The sequence below is a fragment of the Grampus griseus genome, assembly GCF_964374135.1.
Source record: "Grampus griseus genome assembly, chromosome: 1".
NCBI lineage: Eukaryota > Metazoa > Chordata > Mammalia > Artiodactyla > Delphinidae > Grampus > Grampus griseus.
Window position 1 is genome coordinate 117,610,680 of NC_139017.1, and position 17,344 is coordinate 117,628,023.

The 17,344-nt window shown below is 36.3% G+C and overlaps 1 protein-coding gene across 1 annotated transcript; it reads left to right on the top strand.

The window, feature by feature from the left end:
• Positions 1–233: 233 nt before the first annotated feature.
• Positions 234–17,344, top strand: ASB17 (ankyrin repeat and SOCS box containing 17; the record flags this gene model as incomplete). The annotated part of the gene is made up of 3 exons (XM_082665526.1): positions 234–859; positions 13,267–13,546; positions 17,138–17,344. The coding sequence occupies exons 1-3, from the start codon at positions 459–461 to the stop codon at positions 17,342–17,344; spliced, it is 888 nt and encodes a 295-aa protein (XP_082521652.1). The 5' UTR covers positions 234–458.

Genomic DNA, 17,344 nt, shown 5'->3' on the forward strand with positions numbered 1-17,344 from the left:
CCTCTTTGTTATATGATAGCCTAAAAAGAATAATCAGTCTGATTATTAATACTATTTTGTCTAATGTATAGACTGTAATTTTAGCACTTGATAAACATACATATTAGCTTGAGTTGAATTCTTAGAAAGTTAAAAATATATATTATATATATATTATATATAATATACAATATATATTATATATATATATATTAATATTATATAGCTCTCTCATGTGCCATTTCTGTCCAATATGTCTTTCTCAAAGGTCACCAGTTACATATAAGATCCCAAATTTCTGACCTATGCTGATGACAGATCTCCATCTATTGTGATGTCATCCAGTACTTAATGGTAATATTTCACATGATATTTATTTCTGGCTACAGTTTAAAGAGCAATTCCTGTTTGTAGAGTAACTCAAGGATTACAGTATGACTTCCTGTGATTTTATTTCTATATCGTTGCCTTAAGTAGCAATGAGTAAATCTTCTAAATTATGTCGAAAGACTTCTTGTCCACAAAGCAATATATTCTGCGATCTCATTGACAAAATTGTTAAAAGACCATCCTTGCAGTTTTTGAGTCAGCGGGGATATCACTGTTATGAACCCAGGATTTACAGAACACTGGCAAAAATTCTGAGGTACGGAGACTTGCATCAGTTTGACATACTACTCACAGATTATATTGCATTTGTGGAAAAATCAAGATACTGTTTTGAACTAAATTTTAATCTTGAATTTACTGAAATATGTGTGAATACAATTCTGTACTGGGTTTTCGCCAGAAAAGGTAATCCTGACTTTGTGGAATTGCTCCTCAAGAGGGCAAAAGACTATGTTCAAGACAGAAGTTGTAACCTGGCACTGATATGGAGGTAATAATCTCATATTTTTTCAACATAAAAGGAGAAAATTTCTCTTTAGGAGGATATACTACTTCTCTTTTTCTAAAATGTATATGCATAGTGACTACATATGGATAAAGAATCCTGACTTGATTGCTCATTCATTTGTTCATTCCTTCATTATTTATTCAATAAAATTTTACCTATATGTAAATTATTATGTACCAATAAATTACTAGTGGTTTGCTCTATAAAGCTTATATGTAAGTGTTACACAACCTAGATTTCTGTAACTAGTCAAAGACATTGTTTTTTTGTAATACTGTGACCTCTTCTTTTTGAGAATACTGAGAATGTTTATCTATATACTATCTAAATTGTCTTTCAAAGTATAATTCAGGATATACACACATATTCACTTAGTCATACTTGTTAAACATAATAATTCCTTATTTTTATGTTAAACATTATAAATTTGACTCCAAATTCTCCAGAATTGAACACAGTGAACGTCAAATACCCGATTCAATCTGCTATAGAACCAAATTTTCACATTGTCTCAACATGTCAATCTAGCTAATGAATACTACTGAGGATCTTAGAATAAAATGTCCAATATGACCTCGTTGTAGTCTGTAATACAGATTTTAAAGTTACTTAGTTTGCACTAACTGCAATTTAGTCTTTGGTTTTAGGTATTAATTTGATTAGAACAGATGTGCATTTATTCATTCATCCACCTTACTATGCATGAGGCACTGTACTAGGCATGATGATAGAACCATGTATTCAATGAAAAACAAGACAGATAAGATCAGTTTAAGACTAAACCAATTTAGATTCTGCCTGAAGCAGAGTTGTTTTCTTGATTGTGTATCACTGTGGTGATGGAGAACCACTGGATTACTTTCCTTAATGATAACCCAAGTACAAAAACTGAGAGCTGAAGTCTTCAATATCAATAAATAAAACTCCAAGTAGTACTTTTTGGTTGTTTTACGACCATTATATTTGTAACTATAGCAGAGATCAGCAGCTTCTAACACTGAGTGTCACTAGCTGGGTTAAGTAGTACCTATGTGTATCCCTGGCAGGCCCATGGGAAAGAAAAATGAAGTAAAACAAAGGAAGAGAGAATAAGTTAAAAAAAAGATTAATGAGGGGCAAGAAGGGAAAACTGAAAGGAAAGAAAGGAAAATGAAAGAAAAACATATGGTGGGACATGATAGAGTGCCATTAACAACTGTCTTAATAAACTGTTTGAAGATTAACAGATTTTGACTTAGATGCATCCACAAGGTAAAACACATTACAGGCCAATTCTAAGTACCACAATATCTTTAGGATCTTTCAGATTCACAGAATTTTAAATTCAGATGGAACCTAACAATTCATTAGCAAACCTCCCCTAACCCCTCTTCCTGGGCAGCAACTCCCAGAGTGCATCTCTGGTTGGTGCTCATCTGGTCTCTGCTTGAACAACTCTAGTAGTAGTGAGTTAACTATTTCCTGAGGTAAATCATTCCTTTGCCAGGGACCCTTCTCTTTCCTAGCCACTCATTTTCCCTCAAAGATTTTACCCAGTCCCACGACTTTAAATATTACGATATGCCAATGACTCCCAAATCTTTATCTCCAGCCATGACCACTCTTCTGAGCTCCAGACTCCTCCTATATGAGGCTGTCTGCTCAACATCTCCACAAAGCATCTCAAATTTAACAGAATCAAAACAGAATACTGATCTTACTCACACTATACCTGCCAACTTGCTCCTTCCCCTGAATTCTGCACTTGATTAATGGCCTCTGTTGCTCAGGCCAAAAATCTAGGATTTATGTTTGCTTCTTCTCTTTCTTTCACAACACATCAGCAAATCTTTTTTATTTAATCTCTAAAATATGTAACAATTAGTTATACTTTTCATCTTCTCAGTTTCTAACGTAGGTGAAGCCACCATTGTCTCTTGCCTAGACAACTCCAATGGACTCCTAAAGAGTCTTCCAGCTTCCACTCTTCCCTCTTACAATCGATTCTTGACTCAGAAGCCTGAGTGACCTTATAAAAATGTAAAATAGGCCATACCACCCACGCTTAAAATCATCCAAAGTTTTCCTACTACAGGTGAAATAAAATTCCAACTCAATAACCATTTTTTAAAACTCCCATATGGGGACTTCTGTGATGGTGCAGTGGTTGAGAGTCCGCCTGCCAATGCAGGGGACACGGGTTTGAGTCCTGGTCGGGGAGGTCCCACGTGCCACAGGGCAACTGGGCCCGTGGGCCACAGCTACCAAAGCCCACGCGCCTAGGGCCCATGCTCTGCAGCGGGAGAGGCCACCACAGTGAGAGGCCTGCACACCCCAACGAGGAGTAGCCCTGGCTCGCCACAACTAGAGAAAGCCCACGTGCAGCAACAAAGACCCAACGCAGCCAAAAATTAAAAAAAAAAAAACAAAAAAAACACCTCCCATATGATATGTCCCCAAATCCAATCTCCCAAATTCTAATCTCATGTCATTCTCCCCCTTGAACACTATATTCCAACCACACATTTGTTGTCCACTGTCTACTCTTGCTAAAAGTAAGCTCCATGAAAGGAGGAACTTTGACTATTGCTTCAGCTTTGAATCCTCACGTCTAGAACTATGCAGATGCATAGTAAGTGGTTAATGAAGATTGTGTTGGATGAAAAAATGAATTTTTATACAGTTTTATTAGATTCTTCTTCCTCATAGTGCACTGAATTCTGTCTCCATTTCTCCAACTCTACCCCCAGAGATATAGAATACAAAGTCTACTCATTCTCTGTCCTGTATGAAAACCTCTCAAATATTTGAACATAGCTATTATGTTCCCATAATAAATACCTTACGTTTCCTATTATCTGTTGTTCTTTATTTCCATAGCAGCATCATTCTTTGGTCACCTTCCCCTGTATACACTCCAGTTTGATAATTTCGCTAACCCAATAATGAGGTGTCTAAATAGGTCTCTGGAGGAGAAGAGACAGAATTAATGAGAGAAAGGAACTTAAGTTTGTTCATTTTTGCAATAAACCTGCAAAAATAAATGCTACAGTATGGAAGACTGTAAGTGGATAAAGAGAGATGACATCATTCAGTTAAAATAACAATAATCATTTATTAAGCATTTTCTAAGTACCAGGCACTGTGTTATTTGCTGAGGATACAAAAACAAAGTAGACATATTTCCTGATTTTGGAGAGCTCACAGACTAGTACATAAGCCATAAAAAATTATAATTATACTATAAGTTCAAAAATAGAAGCATATAGAGGTAGAAAGAACAGAGGACATCGTTAATATTGGGGAGGAGCTGGTATCGGAGAAGGCACTTTAGAAGAGGTGATGTCTTAAATTTATTTTTAAAATGTAAAAAGGAGTTTTCCCTGTCTTTCCCTTGAAGAAATGTAATCTAGGCAGAGAGAGGCTGACTAAAGCCAAGAGAGATACAAACACGTTGTATACAGTGACTACAGGCAATTCAGCAATTGCTAGAGAGTGAGATGGAAATCAGGTAATAGTGACAGATAAGGCCTAAAAGAGAGCCCTTGAAGGACTTTGGAGGCCATACCAAGGAATTTGAAATTTATACCATGGGTGATGCCCAATCAGTGAAGGTCTTTTCAGACTTGAAGTATGAAAAGATTCATCAGCTCCCATTTGAAGACTGGACTGTGGTAAGGGAGGGTGCAGCTAGAATTAGGGAGGCTAGTTAGTAGACTGCTCAAACACTCCAGGTAGAATGGCAGGTCCAGAATTTCTGTAGAGGAAGGGTTGAGGGAAGCAATCTGATTGAAAAGAGGGAGGTGGTTAGAGGAGGTGCTTGAAACTGAATTTGCATAGCATGCCCAGTGTGCTAACTAAGATTACATGTGTACTTATAATAGTTTTGGGGGAAGAACTAATCTGCTCTGCCACCATCCCCCCCCGAATCCCTAGGTAAATCATAATGAGGACTTAAACTAAAAACAATAGCAATAGGGAAAAGAAGAGATATTACTAAATAGAATAACCAGGCATTACAGTAGGTGATTAGAAGTAGAAAATGAAAGAGAAGAGTTACTCCTCAAATTTCTAAATTTTGAGACTCGTTGATGATTGTATTAGCTTCCTTTTGCTGCTGTAACAAAGCTGCCACAAACTTAGTGGCTTAAAATAATATAAATTTATTATTTTATAGTTCTGAAGGTCAGAGTCCAAAATGAGGCTACAAGGGCTAAAATCAAGATGTCACAGGGTGGGTTCCTTCTGGAGGTTCTAAGGGAGAGCCTTAGAGGGCTCTAGCTAGATACTCTAGCTGCCTTTGCCAGCTTCTAGAGCTGCCTACATTCCTTGGTTCATGGTCTCTTCCTCCATCTTCAAAGCCAACACTGTAGTCCTATCTCCTTCACTGGCTCTGCTTCTGTCATTCTCTGACATCTCTTATAAGGACTCTTGCGATTATACTGGGCCCCCCTGGATAATCTCACACCTCAAGATCCTTATCCTAATTATATCTGCAAAATCCCTTTTGCCATATTGAGAGGCTATTTCAGTCTACCACAATGGTCATGCCACAAATCTATCAAAATTATTACAAGAGACTACAAAGTCAGTTTTGGATGCATGTGTTTGCATTGCCTAAGGGATATCCAGGTAAAGATGTGCAGTAGGTAGCTATTATGTAGTGTCATCCTTGATGTCTCTCTTTTACATTGCACATCTTAGTCTGTCAGGACATCTGTTGAGTCTACCTTTAAACAATATACAGAATTTGATCATCTCCACTGTTATCACCTAAGTTAAGTGATTTCTCTCCTTCTATTCCATAACAAATTCTCAATAAAGGTGAGATCGTGCTGCTTTTTTTTACTCAAAATCTCCAGTGGCTCTTCCATTCCATTTAGAGTAAAAGATGAAGTTCTTATAGTGATCTGCAAGGCTTTACACGATGTGACATCCCATTACCTCTGTCCTCATTTCCTACTATCCCTCACCCTTTTCACACTTTTAGCCACACAGGCTCCCTTACTCTTCCTCCACCACCCCAGGCACACTCTCCTGCCTTAGGGTTCTTAAATGTCCAAATGGCTAACTTCTCCATCTCCTTCTTCTTTATCTAATGTCACATTTCAGTACAGCCCTCTCCTATAATCCTATTTAAAATTGGAAAATGCCAAAAGTTCAGGACCAGACACTTTCATGCATTCTACCAAACATTCAAAAAGGACTTAATCCTTCTCAAACCATCCAAAAAATTGAAAAGGAAGGAATGCTCCCAAACTCATTCTATGAGGCCCACATTAGCCTGATACCAAAAGCAGATAAACGCACTTTGAAAAAAATAATAAAATAAAATAAAATTACAGGCCAATATCCCTGATGAACACAGATGCAAACATCCTCAACAAAAGAATAACAAACCAAATTCAACAATACATTAAAAGGATATACACCATGATCAAGTAGAATTTATTCCAGGGATGCAAGAATGGTTCGATATGTGTAAATCAATCAACCTGATACACCACATTAACAAAACAAAGAATAACACCATATAATCATCTCAATAGAGGCAGAAAAAAACATTTGACAAAATTCAACATCCATTTATGATATAAACTCTCAACAAAGTGGGTATAGAGGGAACATACCTCAACATAATAAAGGCTATATATAATAAACTCATTGTTAACATATTATTCAGTTGAAAACCTGCAAGCTTTTCCTCTAAGATCAGGAACAAGAAAAGGATGCCCACTATCACCACTTTTATTCAACATAGTATTGGAAGTCCTAGCCAGAGCAAATCAAACAAGAAAAAGAGACAAAATTGGAAAAATTGGAAAGAAAAAAGTAAAACTGTCAGTATTTGCAGATGACATGATACTGTATAGAGAAAACCCTAAAGAGTCCATAAAAAATTTATTAGAACTAATAAACAAATCCAGTAAAGTTGCAGGATACAAAATCAATAAAGAAATCTATTGCATTTCTAAATGTTACCAACTATCAGAAAGAGAAATTAAGAAAACAATCCCATCTATAATTGTGTCAAAAGAATAAAACATCTCGCAATAAATTTAACCAAGGAGGTGAAAAACCTGTACTCTGAAAACTATAAGATATTGGGACTTCTCTGGTGGTGCAGTGGTTAAGAATCCGCCTGCCAATGCAGGGGACACGGGTTTGAGCCCTGGTCTGGGAAGATCCCACATGCTGCGGAGCAACTAAGCCTGTGCGCCACAACTACTGAGCCTGCGAGTCACAACTACTGAGCCCGCAAGCCACAACTACTGAAGCCCGAGCACCTAGAGCCCATGCTCTGCAACAAGAGAAGCCACTGCAATGAGAAGTCCGCACACTGCAACGAATAGTAGCTCCCTCTTGCTGCAACTAGAGAAAGCCTGTGTACAGCAACAAAGACCCAATGCAGCCAAAATAAATAAATAAACTTACCACAAAAAACCCTATAAGATATTGATGAAAGAAATTGAAGGTATTGATCAAATAAATGGAAAGATATATCATGCTCATGGATTCAAAGAATTAACAGTTAAAATGTCCAAACTACGCAAAGCAATCTACAGATTCAATGCAATCCCTATCAGAATAACAATGGTATTTTTCATGAAACTGAAACCAATAATCCTAAAATTTGTATGGAATCTTGAAAGACCATGAACAGCCAAAGCAACCTTTATAAAGAAGAACAAAGCTGGAGGTATCATGCTCCCTGATTTCAAGCTATACTTCAAAGCTATAGTCATCAAAAGTGTATAGTACTGGCACAAAAACAGACACATAGATCAATGGAACAGAATAGACAGTCCAAAAATAAACCCATGCTTATATGGTCAATCAATCTATAACAAAGGAGGCAAGAATATACAATGGGGAAAAAACAACATCTTCAATAAATGGTGTTGGGAAAACTGGACAGCTACACACGAGAGAATCAACCTGGACCACTTTGTTACACCATATACAAAAATACACTCAAAATGGTTACAGATCTAAATATAAGACCTGAAACCATAAAACTTCTAGATGAAAACATAGGCAGTATGCAATTTTACATCAGTCTTTGCAATATTTTTTAGGATATGTATCCTCAGGCAAGGGCAACAAAAGCAAAACTAAACGAATGGGACTACATCAAACTAAAAAGCTTTTGGATAGCAAAAGAAACCATCAAAAAAATGAAAAGGCAACCTATTGAGTGGGGAGAGTTATGTGCAAACAATATATCCAACCAGTGGTTAATATCTAAAACATATAGGGCTTCCCTGGTGGCGCAAGTGGTTGAGAGTCCGCCTGCCGATGCAGGGGACACAGGTTCGTGCCCCGGTCCGGGAAGATTCCACATGCCGCGGAGCGGCTGGGCCCATGAGCCATGGCTGCTGAGCCTGCGTGTCTGGAGCCTGTGCTCCGCAACGGGAGAGGCCACAACAGTGAGAGGCCTGCATACTGAAAAAAAAAAAAAAATCTAAAACATATAAAGAACTCATACAACTCAATATTATAAAAATCAAATTTAAAGAGGTGCAGGGGACCTGAATAGGTACTTTTTTCCAAGGAAGACATACAGATGGCCTATAGATATGTGAAAAGATGCTCAACATCACTAATCACCAGAGAACTGCAAATTAAAACCATATTGAGGGGGCTTCCCTGGTGGCGCAGCAGTTGAGAATCCACCTGCCAATGCAAGGGACATGGGTTTCAGCCCTGGTCCGGGAAGGCCCCACATGCTGTGGAGCAACTAAGCTCCTGCACCACAACTACTGAGCCTGCGCTCTAGAGCTCACAAGCCACAACTACTGAGCATGTGTGCCACAACTACTGAAGCCCGCATGCCTAGAGCCTGCACTCCACAACAAGAGAAGCCACTGCAATGAGAAGCCTGTGCACCACGACCAAGAGTAGCCCCCACTCACCACAACTAGAGAAAGCCCATGTGCAGCAACAAAGATCCAACTCAGCCATAAATAGATAAATAAATAGATAAATAACTAAATTTATAAAAGCACAATGAGATATCACCTTCCCCCGTCAGAACACGTATTATCAAAAAGACCACCAATAAGTGTTAGTGAAGATATAGAGAAAAGGGAACCCTTGTGCACTGTTGGTGGGAATGTAAATTGGTGCAGCCACTATGGAAAATAGTATGTAGTTTCCTCAAAAAAATTAAAAATAGAGTTACCATATGATCCAGCAATTCTACTTCTGGGTATTTATGTGAAGAAAATGAAAATACTAATTAAAAAAGATACATGCACCCCTATGTTCCTTGCAGCATTATTTACAATAGCCAAGATATGGAAGCAACCTAAGTGTCCATCAATAGATGAATGGATAAAGAAGTGGTGTTTGTGCATATATACATATATATAATGTATTATTACTCAGCCATACAAAAGAATAAAATCTTGCTATTTGTGACAACATGGACAGATTTAGAGGGTATTATGCTAAGTGAAATAAGTCAGATAGAGAAAAACTAATACTGTATGATTTCACTTACATGTGGAATCTAAAAAACAAAACAAAAAACAAAAAGGAAACCGACTCGTAGATACACACTGTTGGTTTCACGGCAGGGGTAGTATGGAATTGGGAAAAATAGGTGAAGGAGATTAAGAGGTACAAACTTCTAGTTATAAAATAAATAGGTCATGGGGATGTAATTTACAGCATAGGGAATATAGTCAATAATATTGTAATAACTTTGTACGGTGATAGATCATTGTGGTGATCAATTCATATTGAATATGTATAATTGTATAAATATCAAATCACTATGTTATACACCTGAAACCAATATAATATTGCATGTCAACTGCATTTAAATTAAAAAAATAAATAAAATAAAATTGAGAAATGCCCTCACTGCACCTTCCCAGCACTTCCATACTTCTTATCCTGCACTACTTTTTCTTTTTCCCAGAATACTTATCAAACCTTCTAACATATTATGAAATTGGCTTGTTTGCTATGTTCCTCCTGCTATATATTGTCTGTTATCCCTCACTACTATATTAGCAAGAAGCGGCATCTTTGTTTTGTTCACTCATATATCCCAAGTACCCAAAAGGGTGCCTGGCATACAGTATGCATTCAGTAAGTATTTGTTGAATAAATTAACAGACAGTAGTTATCATGTTATGGTCATAGATGAAATTGCCTGAGAACAATTAATCAGATGAAAATTAGTCAAAACGCCACATCTACTTTACCTAGATGTTGAGGGCAGAGGAAGAGGAATCAGTGAAAGAGGGTTGAGAATGAATAGTCAAAGAGGTAGATGCATAACTTGAAGAGAATGGTCCCACGGAGTCATGGGAAAACATCTCAAGAAAGTCAACTGTCAAATATCAAAGACAAAATTATTATGAAGAAAGGTCTATTAAATTGGCAGCTGGAAACCAGAAGAGAAATGCTAGGAAAATTTTTAGAAATAATTATTATAGCTACAAAACGGAATCATTCCCTGCATGTCTATATGGAAATATTATGTCCCATTTCATAAGTGCATATATGACAGGTTTTCAGATACAGAGGGTTCAGTTCATTAACCTCACATTTAAAAATTGATTCTTGCTTTGCTTGTCTCATTCTATCCATATAAGTACTGTAATAATTAACTGTCAGGACAGATTAAGCAAATTTTGGTTTACAATAACATGATCTTTAAACATGAGGATTAATTATATGTCATTTGGGTACAGACTAGACTTTTGAATCTCATTTTAAACCTATTTGAGTTTTAGTTATGTTTTCAACATTTTTGGTCCAAAATATCTTCTACAGTAATGTCAATCTTAATATCTTAAAATCAACTAATATCTCTAAATCTTAACAAGCGCCACTTACAGTATTTTTTGTCCCCTAAGTCCCGTGAATTCCCATACTTATAAGTCTCTTAAGGCAAATATCTTCTTAAGAGTTAGCAAGATGAATAAATTAGACTGCTTTTGAAAATGTTAAATGATTGCGCTTCACTAAAATTCTGACTAGGCCCGAAAGCTACAGAATAACTTTAAAATAATAATTTTCAGGGTAATGGTAAAAAAAAATCAATTAACATATATTTGAGTATGTACGATGGGCCAAGCATTGTTCTAGGCATTTAGGGATATAAAAGTGTATTAAACAGACAAAGAGTATTGCCCTGTAGAACTTAAAATTTTATAGTTTATCTTGCCCACGCATTGATTTTGAACATAAGAAAATGAAAGATTAGAGACATTAAGCAAGTTGTCCAAAATGATAAGAGCTTAATGGAGCTATGTACAAAGTGCCATAGAGTTTATTAGACAGGGTCTTATACGATGAGCAAGACTTGTCCCAGAATTGAAAATGGAAGGGAAGAACATATACAAATCAAAGAAATGTGAAAGAGTTGAATGCAGTGGTGGTTTGGGAAAGTGAATACCAAGAATCAGGAGAGGGAATGTAGAAGTAGTTTAGAAGTTCAATTTTGGATATGTGTTGGAAGTATTTGTGAAAAAGATGAGATGTTCAGGACAATATTGATCTGGAGATGACTCTAGGAGAGAGTGTATATATACTTTATACAGAGTTAGAAGGATAGATATAGTGCCACTGGTAGAGTGATGACAAAAATCCCACTTCTTAATTTCTAAAACACTATTCTGCACTGCACCACACTATTTTTTTTTAATCACAAAATCTTGGCATTTCAGAGCTCAGTGAAGCTTTGGAGATAAACTAGTTGGTCTAGTAATTTTCAAACTGTACTTTTTGGAGCTCTTGACAAGAGAATCACCATATGGGAGGTCTCTAGGACCCCAAATACACTTCAACCAGAGAACTTATCTAATACAAAAGATGTATTTTATATAGCTAGTTCTTGCATAACAATATTCCAGTGTTGGTTTATGTTTGTAAATGAAACATTCTTTCCAATCTTTTTATTGCCACACACCTACTATGACCTTCAGGTCTTAGATCCAGGATAACCTACAGGCAATGACTAACCCAGGTAGAGTTAGGTGTCCCTCCTTGGTGTTTCTACAGTTCCCCAAGCATGTTTCTATCGTAGCAATTATCACCTTGTACTGTATTTACTGAATTACTTGTTTGTTTCCCTTACTAGACTATAATAAGCATCTTGAGATCAAGGATTACATCTTTCATCTTTGCATATCTAGTACTCAGTACACTCTGGACAAGCCAGTGTTAAATAAATTAGTTAATGAATGGATGAGCAAATGAATACATAAATGCATGAGGAAATGGAGACTCAAAGAAGCTGACTTATTAGTTAGGAGAACTAAAACCTAGAATCTAGAACCTTTAAATCTCTATTGTTTTTAACACTATACCATGTTGCCTTCCATCTTAATTATTTTAAATCTTAAAGTTCTTTTTGAATAATGCTTTTCTTGCTAGGCATAATTGTCCGAAACTAATATTTATAGTTTGTATGCTGTTCTGCAGAATATATTAGTATTTTATTAGATCAATCAAGAGAATTCCAGAGACAAGGACCTTTAGTCCTAAAAACCATGTCTACTTGGCCAAATCAAAGCTTGATAATTAATACAAAATTCCCTGTGGCTGATTCTACCATGTCCTATCTACATATAGTAACCAATTCAATAGCAAACATAAATGTCTATTAAATGAAACAATTGCAAGAACTATACACAATTAGAAAAAAATAACATTTTCATTTCTGTCATAAGGGAGGAGAAATTTTCAAGTCCAGTCATCATATAGCACTCCAGGAAAAACAAGATTTCAGAGAACTCTCAAAACTCTACTGAAGAAGGCAAATTAAATTCTGTCCTTGAGGGACCTGATATGACCCTCATCATAATTTACATTTCTTCAACCTGAAAATACCAACTCTGATTTTATTAAAGTGAAAAAATAGAATTAAGGTAGTTGAACTTATTCCTTTTCAGTCTAATTTTCAAACTCAATTCAATCTCAAGCCTGATACATGATCAAGAACAACAAAAACAAAAGGGTCACAGAATTCTGTTCTATTAATAAAGCGAAATAAAAAAGTCTGTCCCTCTTTTCCATTTTAGATTTTCCAGAGCTATATCAGTTTCATAATATTAGTTCCAATAACTATGGATTTCTCAAATGAGAAACAGAATTGCTATTACTAAAACTAAACACTTTCCATACATTGTAAATCTTTTTGTTTGTTTGTTTTTACAAGTGTAAACGGGATTTAAGTGTGTAGTACAGTTTTCTTACTTTTTGGCCTTCAGGTTGGCCTAGATTTGGAGTGGAAAACTCTTTTTAAGACATACTATATATAAAGGAGAAGTTATATTAATGTTATTTAAGATAATACTATTATTTTCCCTTTACTGTTAAGACAAAGTTTTTACCACATTTCTTAACTCTATATTCAATGAGGTTTTTCTTGTTTGTCTGATTCACAGAACTTTCACACCAGTATACAGTCCAAGCCCATTAAGTGGAATCACACCTCTACTTTACGTAGCTCAGATGAGACAATCCAATATCTTAAAAATACTCCTGCAATATGGAATCATAGAAAGAGAAAAAAACCCTATCAACATTGTGTTAACAATATTGCTCTACCCCTCAAGAGTGAGAATAATGGTTGATCATGAACTGGTAGACATCCAGGAAGATGCCAAAACATGTTTAGTGCTTTGTTCCAGAGTGCTTTCTGTCATTTCAACCAGGGAAATAGAGGTAAGCAAAATACTGTACTTTGGGTGTGGCCTCAAATATCGATCAATTTTAAGATAAAATTGTGAGGCAAGAATAAAGTTAATTTTTCATCTATCAATCCAGTGAATCACTAAGTATATGCTTATAAATTAAAAATAGGCAAAATTCTAATTATCTTGAGCATTAGCTCTTTTATTTCATAATTTTATGTCTTCTAAATATAAAATAATTTTTTTAAAGTTAGTATAGTTTATTTTAGTAGTTATTAAGTAGATGTATGTTATTATTATATTCTAATTACATAATAACCTGTTTATTAGGATTTCTATGTCTCAAAAACAGAACAGGGCTTCCCTGGTGGCTCAGTGGTTAAGAATCTGCCTGCCAATGCAGGGGACACGGGTTTGAGCCCTGGTCCGGGAAGATCCCACATGCCGCGGAGCAACTAAGCCTGTGCACAACTACTGAGCCCGCGAGCCACAACTACTGAGCCCACGAGCCTAGAGTCCATGCTCCGAAACAAGAGAAGCCACCGTGATGAGAAGCCCATGTACTGCAATGAAGAGTAGCCCCCACTCACCGCAACTAGAGAAAGCCCACGCGCAGCAACAAAGACCCAACACAGGCAAAAATAAATAAATTAAATAAATTTAAAAACAAAAACAAAACAGAACAAATTAAACTTTTAACAGACTTCTTTTCCAATAGAATATTGTAAAATGAAAGTTACATTTCTCCCCACTATAATCACATATCAAGAAACATATTTTCCTTTTCAAAATTCCTGAACAATTTTAAGCATGAAAATATAAAGGCTTTAAATATTTGCTCAATTGAAAATATCTATCCCTCAGAAATGTGAAGTTTCTCCTTGATAAGGTTTAAAAAAAAAACAACCACATGAAGGGCATGTTTATCCTGTCAAAATGAACTGCAAGTTTCAGCATCAAATTGTATCATGTCTATTAGTATCAAGAAATAAGTATAAGATAGACAACTGATGGGAACATACTGTACAGCACAGGGAACTCTACATTTTAATGCACTGTAGTGTCCTAAATGGAGGGGATATATGTACATGTATAACTGTTTCATTTTGCTGTGCAGTAGAAGCTAACACAACATTGTAAAGCAACTATACTCCAATAAAAATTAATTTAAAAAAAAGAAATGTCTGCATAAGGTAAAGAAAGCTACCCCTATAAATTTAAACCAGTCAAAGTACCAAGGAATCTAGCAGTTCCCCTTATCTTTAAAGGTGTGACTTCAGAAATAAACTCCTAAGAAATATAGTTCTGTTGGGTCTTTAAGTTTTTTAAGCTTTAACAATGCATATCAATCAACCATGCCTGGGCCAATTGTAAGGACAGCAAATTCGTCAAATTATTTTGGCAACCAAATTTCTTTTTAAGCATTTAAAAAAAAAATTTATTTTATTTATCTATTTTTGTCTGCATTGGGTCTTCGTTGCTGTGCATGGGCTTTCTCTAGTTGTGGCGAGCGGGGGCTACTCTTGGTTGTGGTCTGCGGACTTATTGCGGTGGCTTCTCTTGTTGTGCAGCACGGGCTCTGGGCATGTGGGCTTCAGTAATTGCGGCTCATGGGCTCAGTAGTTGTGACTCACAGGCTATACAGCGCAGGCTCAGTAGTTGTGGCACACGGGCTTAGTTGCTCTGCGGCATGTGGGATCTTCCCGGACCAGGGCTCGAAACTGTGTCCCCTGCATTGGCAGGCAGATTCTTAACCACTGTGCCATGAGGGAAGCCCTGGCACCAATTTTTGTTGCTATTTTTTGTTTTTGTTTTTATGGCTGTACCACATGGCATGTGGAATCTTAGTTTAGTTCGCTGACCAGGGATTGAACCCACGCCACCTGTACTGGAAGCGCAGACTCTTAACCACTGGACCACCAGAGAAGTCCTTGGCAACTAATTTTTAAAACAAAAAAATAAAAAAAATTTTTTTGCTTCTTTATATATACAATGGAATATTACTCAGCCATAAAAAGAAAAAAAATTGAGTTATTTGTAGTGAGGTGGATGGACCTAGAGACTGTCATATAGAGTGAAGTAAGTCAGAAAGAGAAAAACAAATACCGTATGCTAACACATATATATGGAATCTGAAAAAAAAAGTAATGGTTCTGAAGAACCTAGGGGCAGGACAGGAATAAAGATGCAGACATAGAGAATGGACTTGAGGACACGAGGAGGGGGAAGGGTAAGCTGGGACGAAGTGAGAGAGTGGCATGGACATATATACACTACCAAATGTAAAATAGATAGCTAGTGGGAAGCAGCCACATAGCACAGGGAGACCAGCTTGGTGCTTTGTGACCACCTAGAGGGGTGGGATAGGGAGGGAGGGAGGGAGACACAAGAGAGAGGAGAAAGGGGGATGTACATATACGTATAGCTGATTCACTTTGTTATACAGCAGAAACTGACACACCGCAATTATACTCCAATAAAAATGTTAAAAAAATTTTTTTTTTGCTTCTTTAGTAATTTGCTTGTCCTTGTCCAGTGTTAGTCCTGCACAATTTTTATAGGACATATCGATTCTCAACCAGGTTCATGAATGCTATTGCTGAGGTACCCTCAAAATAGAAGAGTACTAGGAGAGAATGAGTTGATCAAAATCACCTAAGTGGCAAAGAAGTTAAAGCTGGATTCCAATGAATTTCAGCTTAATAAGTGAAGTAGCATTGAGCAATAAGGTGAAAAATGGCATAAAAACCAGCTTAAAGAACTCTAAATAACCCTGCTTTTCATTTCCACATTTGCCAGTTTTACTGTAAATATACATTTAGATATCTTTACTTCTAGACCACAGTTCTGTGATTGCAGAGGCTATGTCTATTTTGCGTAGCCTAGCAATTATCCCAAGCACCAAGGTCAATGCTGAGTATACATGAGATATTCTTTAAATAATTGTTTACTGAACAATGAAAAATTATATATCATTTAAGTTAAAGTGTCATGTAGTCTGTAGAGTGCAGGTTCTTCTGGAGAAGTACCTCTATAACACAGTAATGTCTTTTACTTCTAAATCAGCCTAATAACATTTGGCTTCTAGAACTAAATCTTTAAAAGGGTAGCTTAACTAAAACGTAAAAAGTTATCTTCATGTGTATGGGCCTCTTGTTAGGTCTTCTCATGATTCAGCAGTATGTAGTTTTACTCTACAATGGTTGGAATCACCTGGTGGAACTTTTAGGATTTATGTTGTCTGTGCCCAACCCACACTAACTAAATCAGAAATTCTGGAGTAGAACCTCAGCATTAATATTTTCTAAAGTCTCCTAGATAATTCCAGTCAAACTGGTCAAATTGGCAACACTACTCTAGAAGAAGCTAATAAACCATAAGTGTATGTATGATCTGTCTAAAATTAAAAACATACAGATTCACTGTTGTAAGAAATAATGTTTTGTGTCCTTAGACACATTAAACCTTATATATGATTGTGAGAATAAAATGGGAGTAAAAATTCTTGCCTCAAAACGTTTTAGAAAAAATATTATAAGGGTTAAATAAATTTAAGATACATTTTGTGAATTCAAATAAAACAATTAAACTGTTTATAATTTCCCTTTTCCCTTTCCTTTAGACGCAGCTAAGTTTAGGAAGACGTCCAATTATTTCAAATTGGCTGGACTACATTCCTTCAACAAGATACAAAGATCCATGTGAACTATTACATCTTTGCAGAATAACCATCAGGGCTCAACTACTGACCAACAATATGCTCCCAAATGGAATATTTTCACTTCTAATTCCTGTTCGTCTACAGAACTACCTGAATTTAGAATGCTAA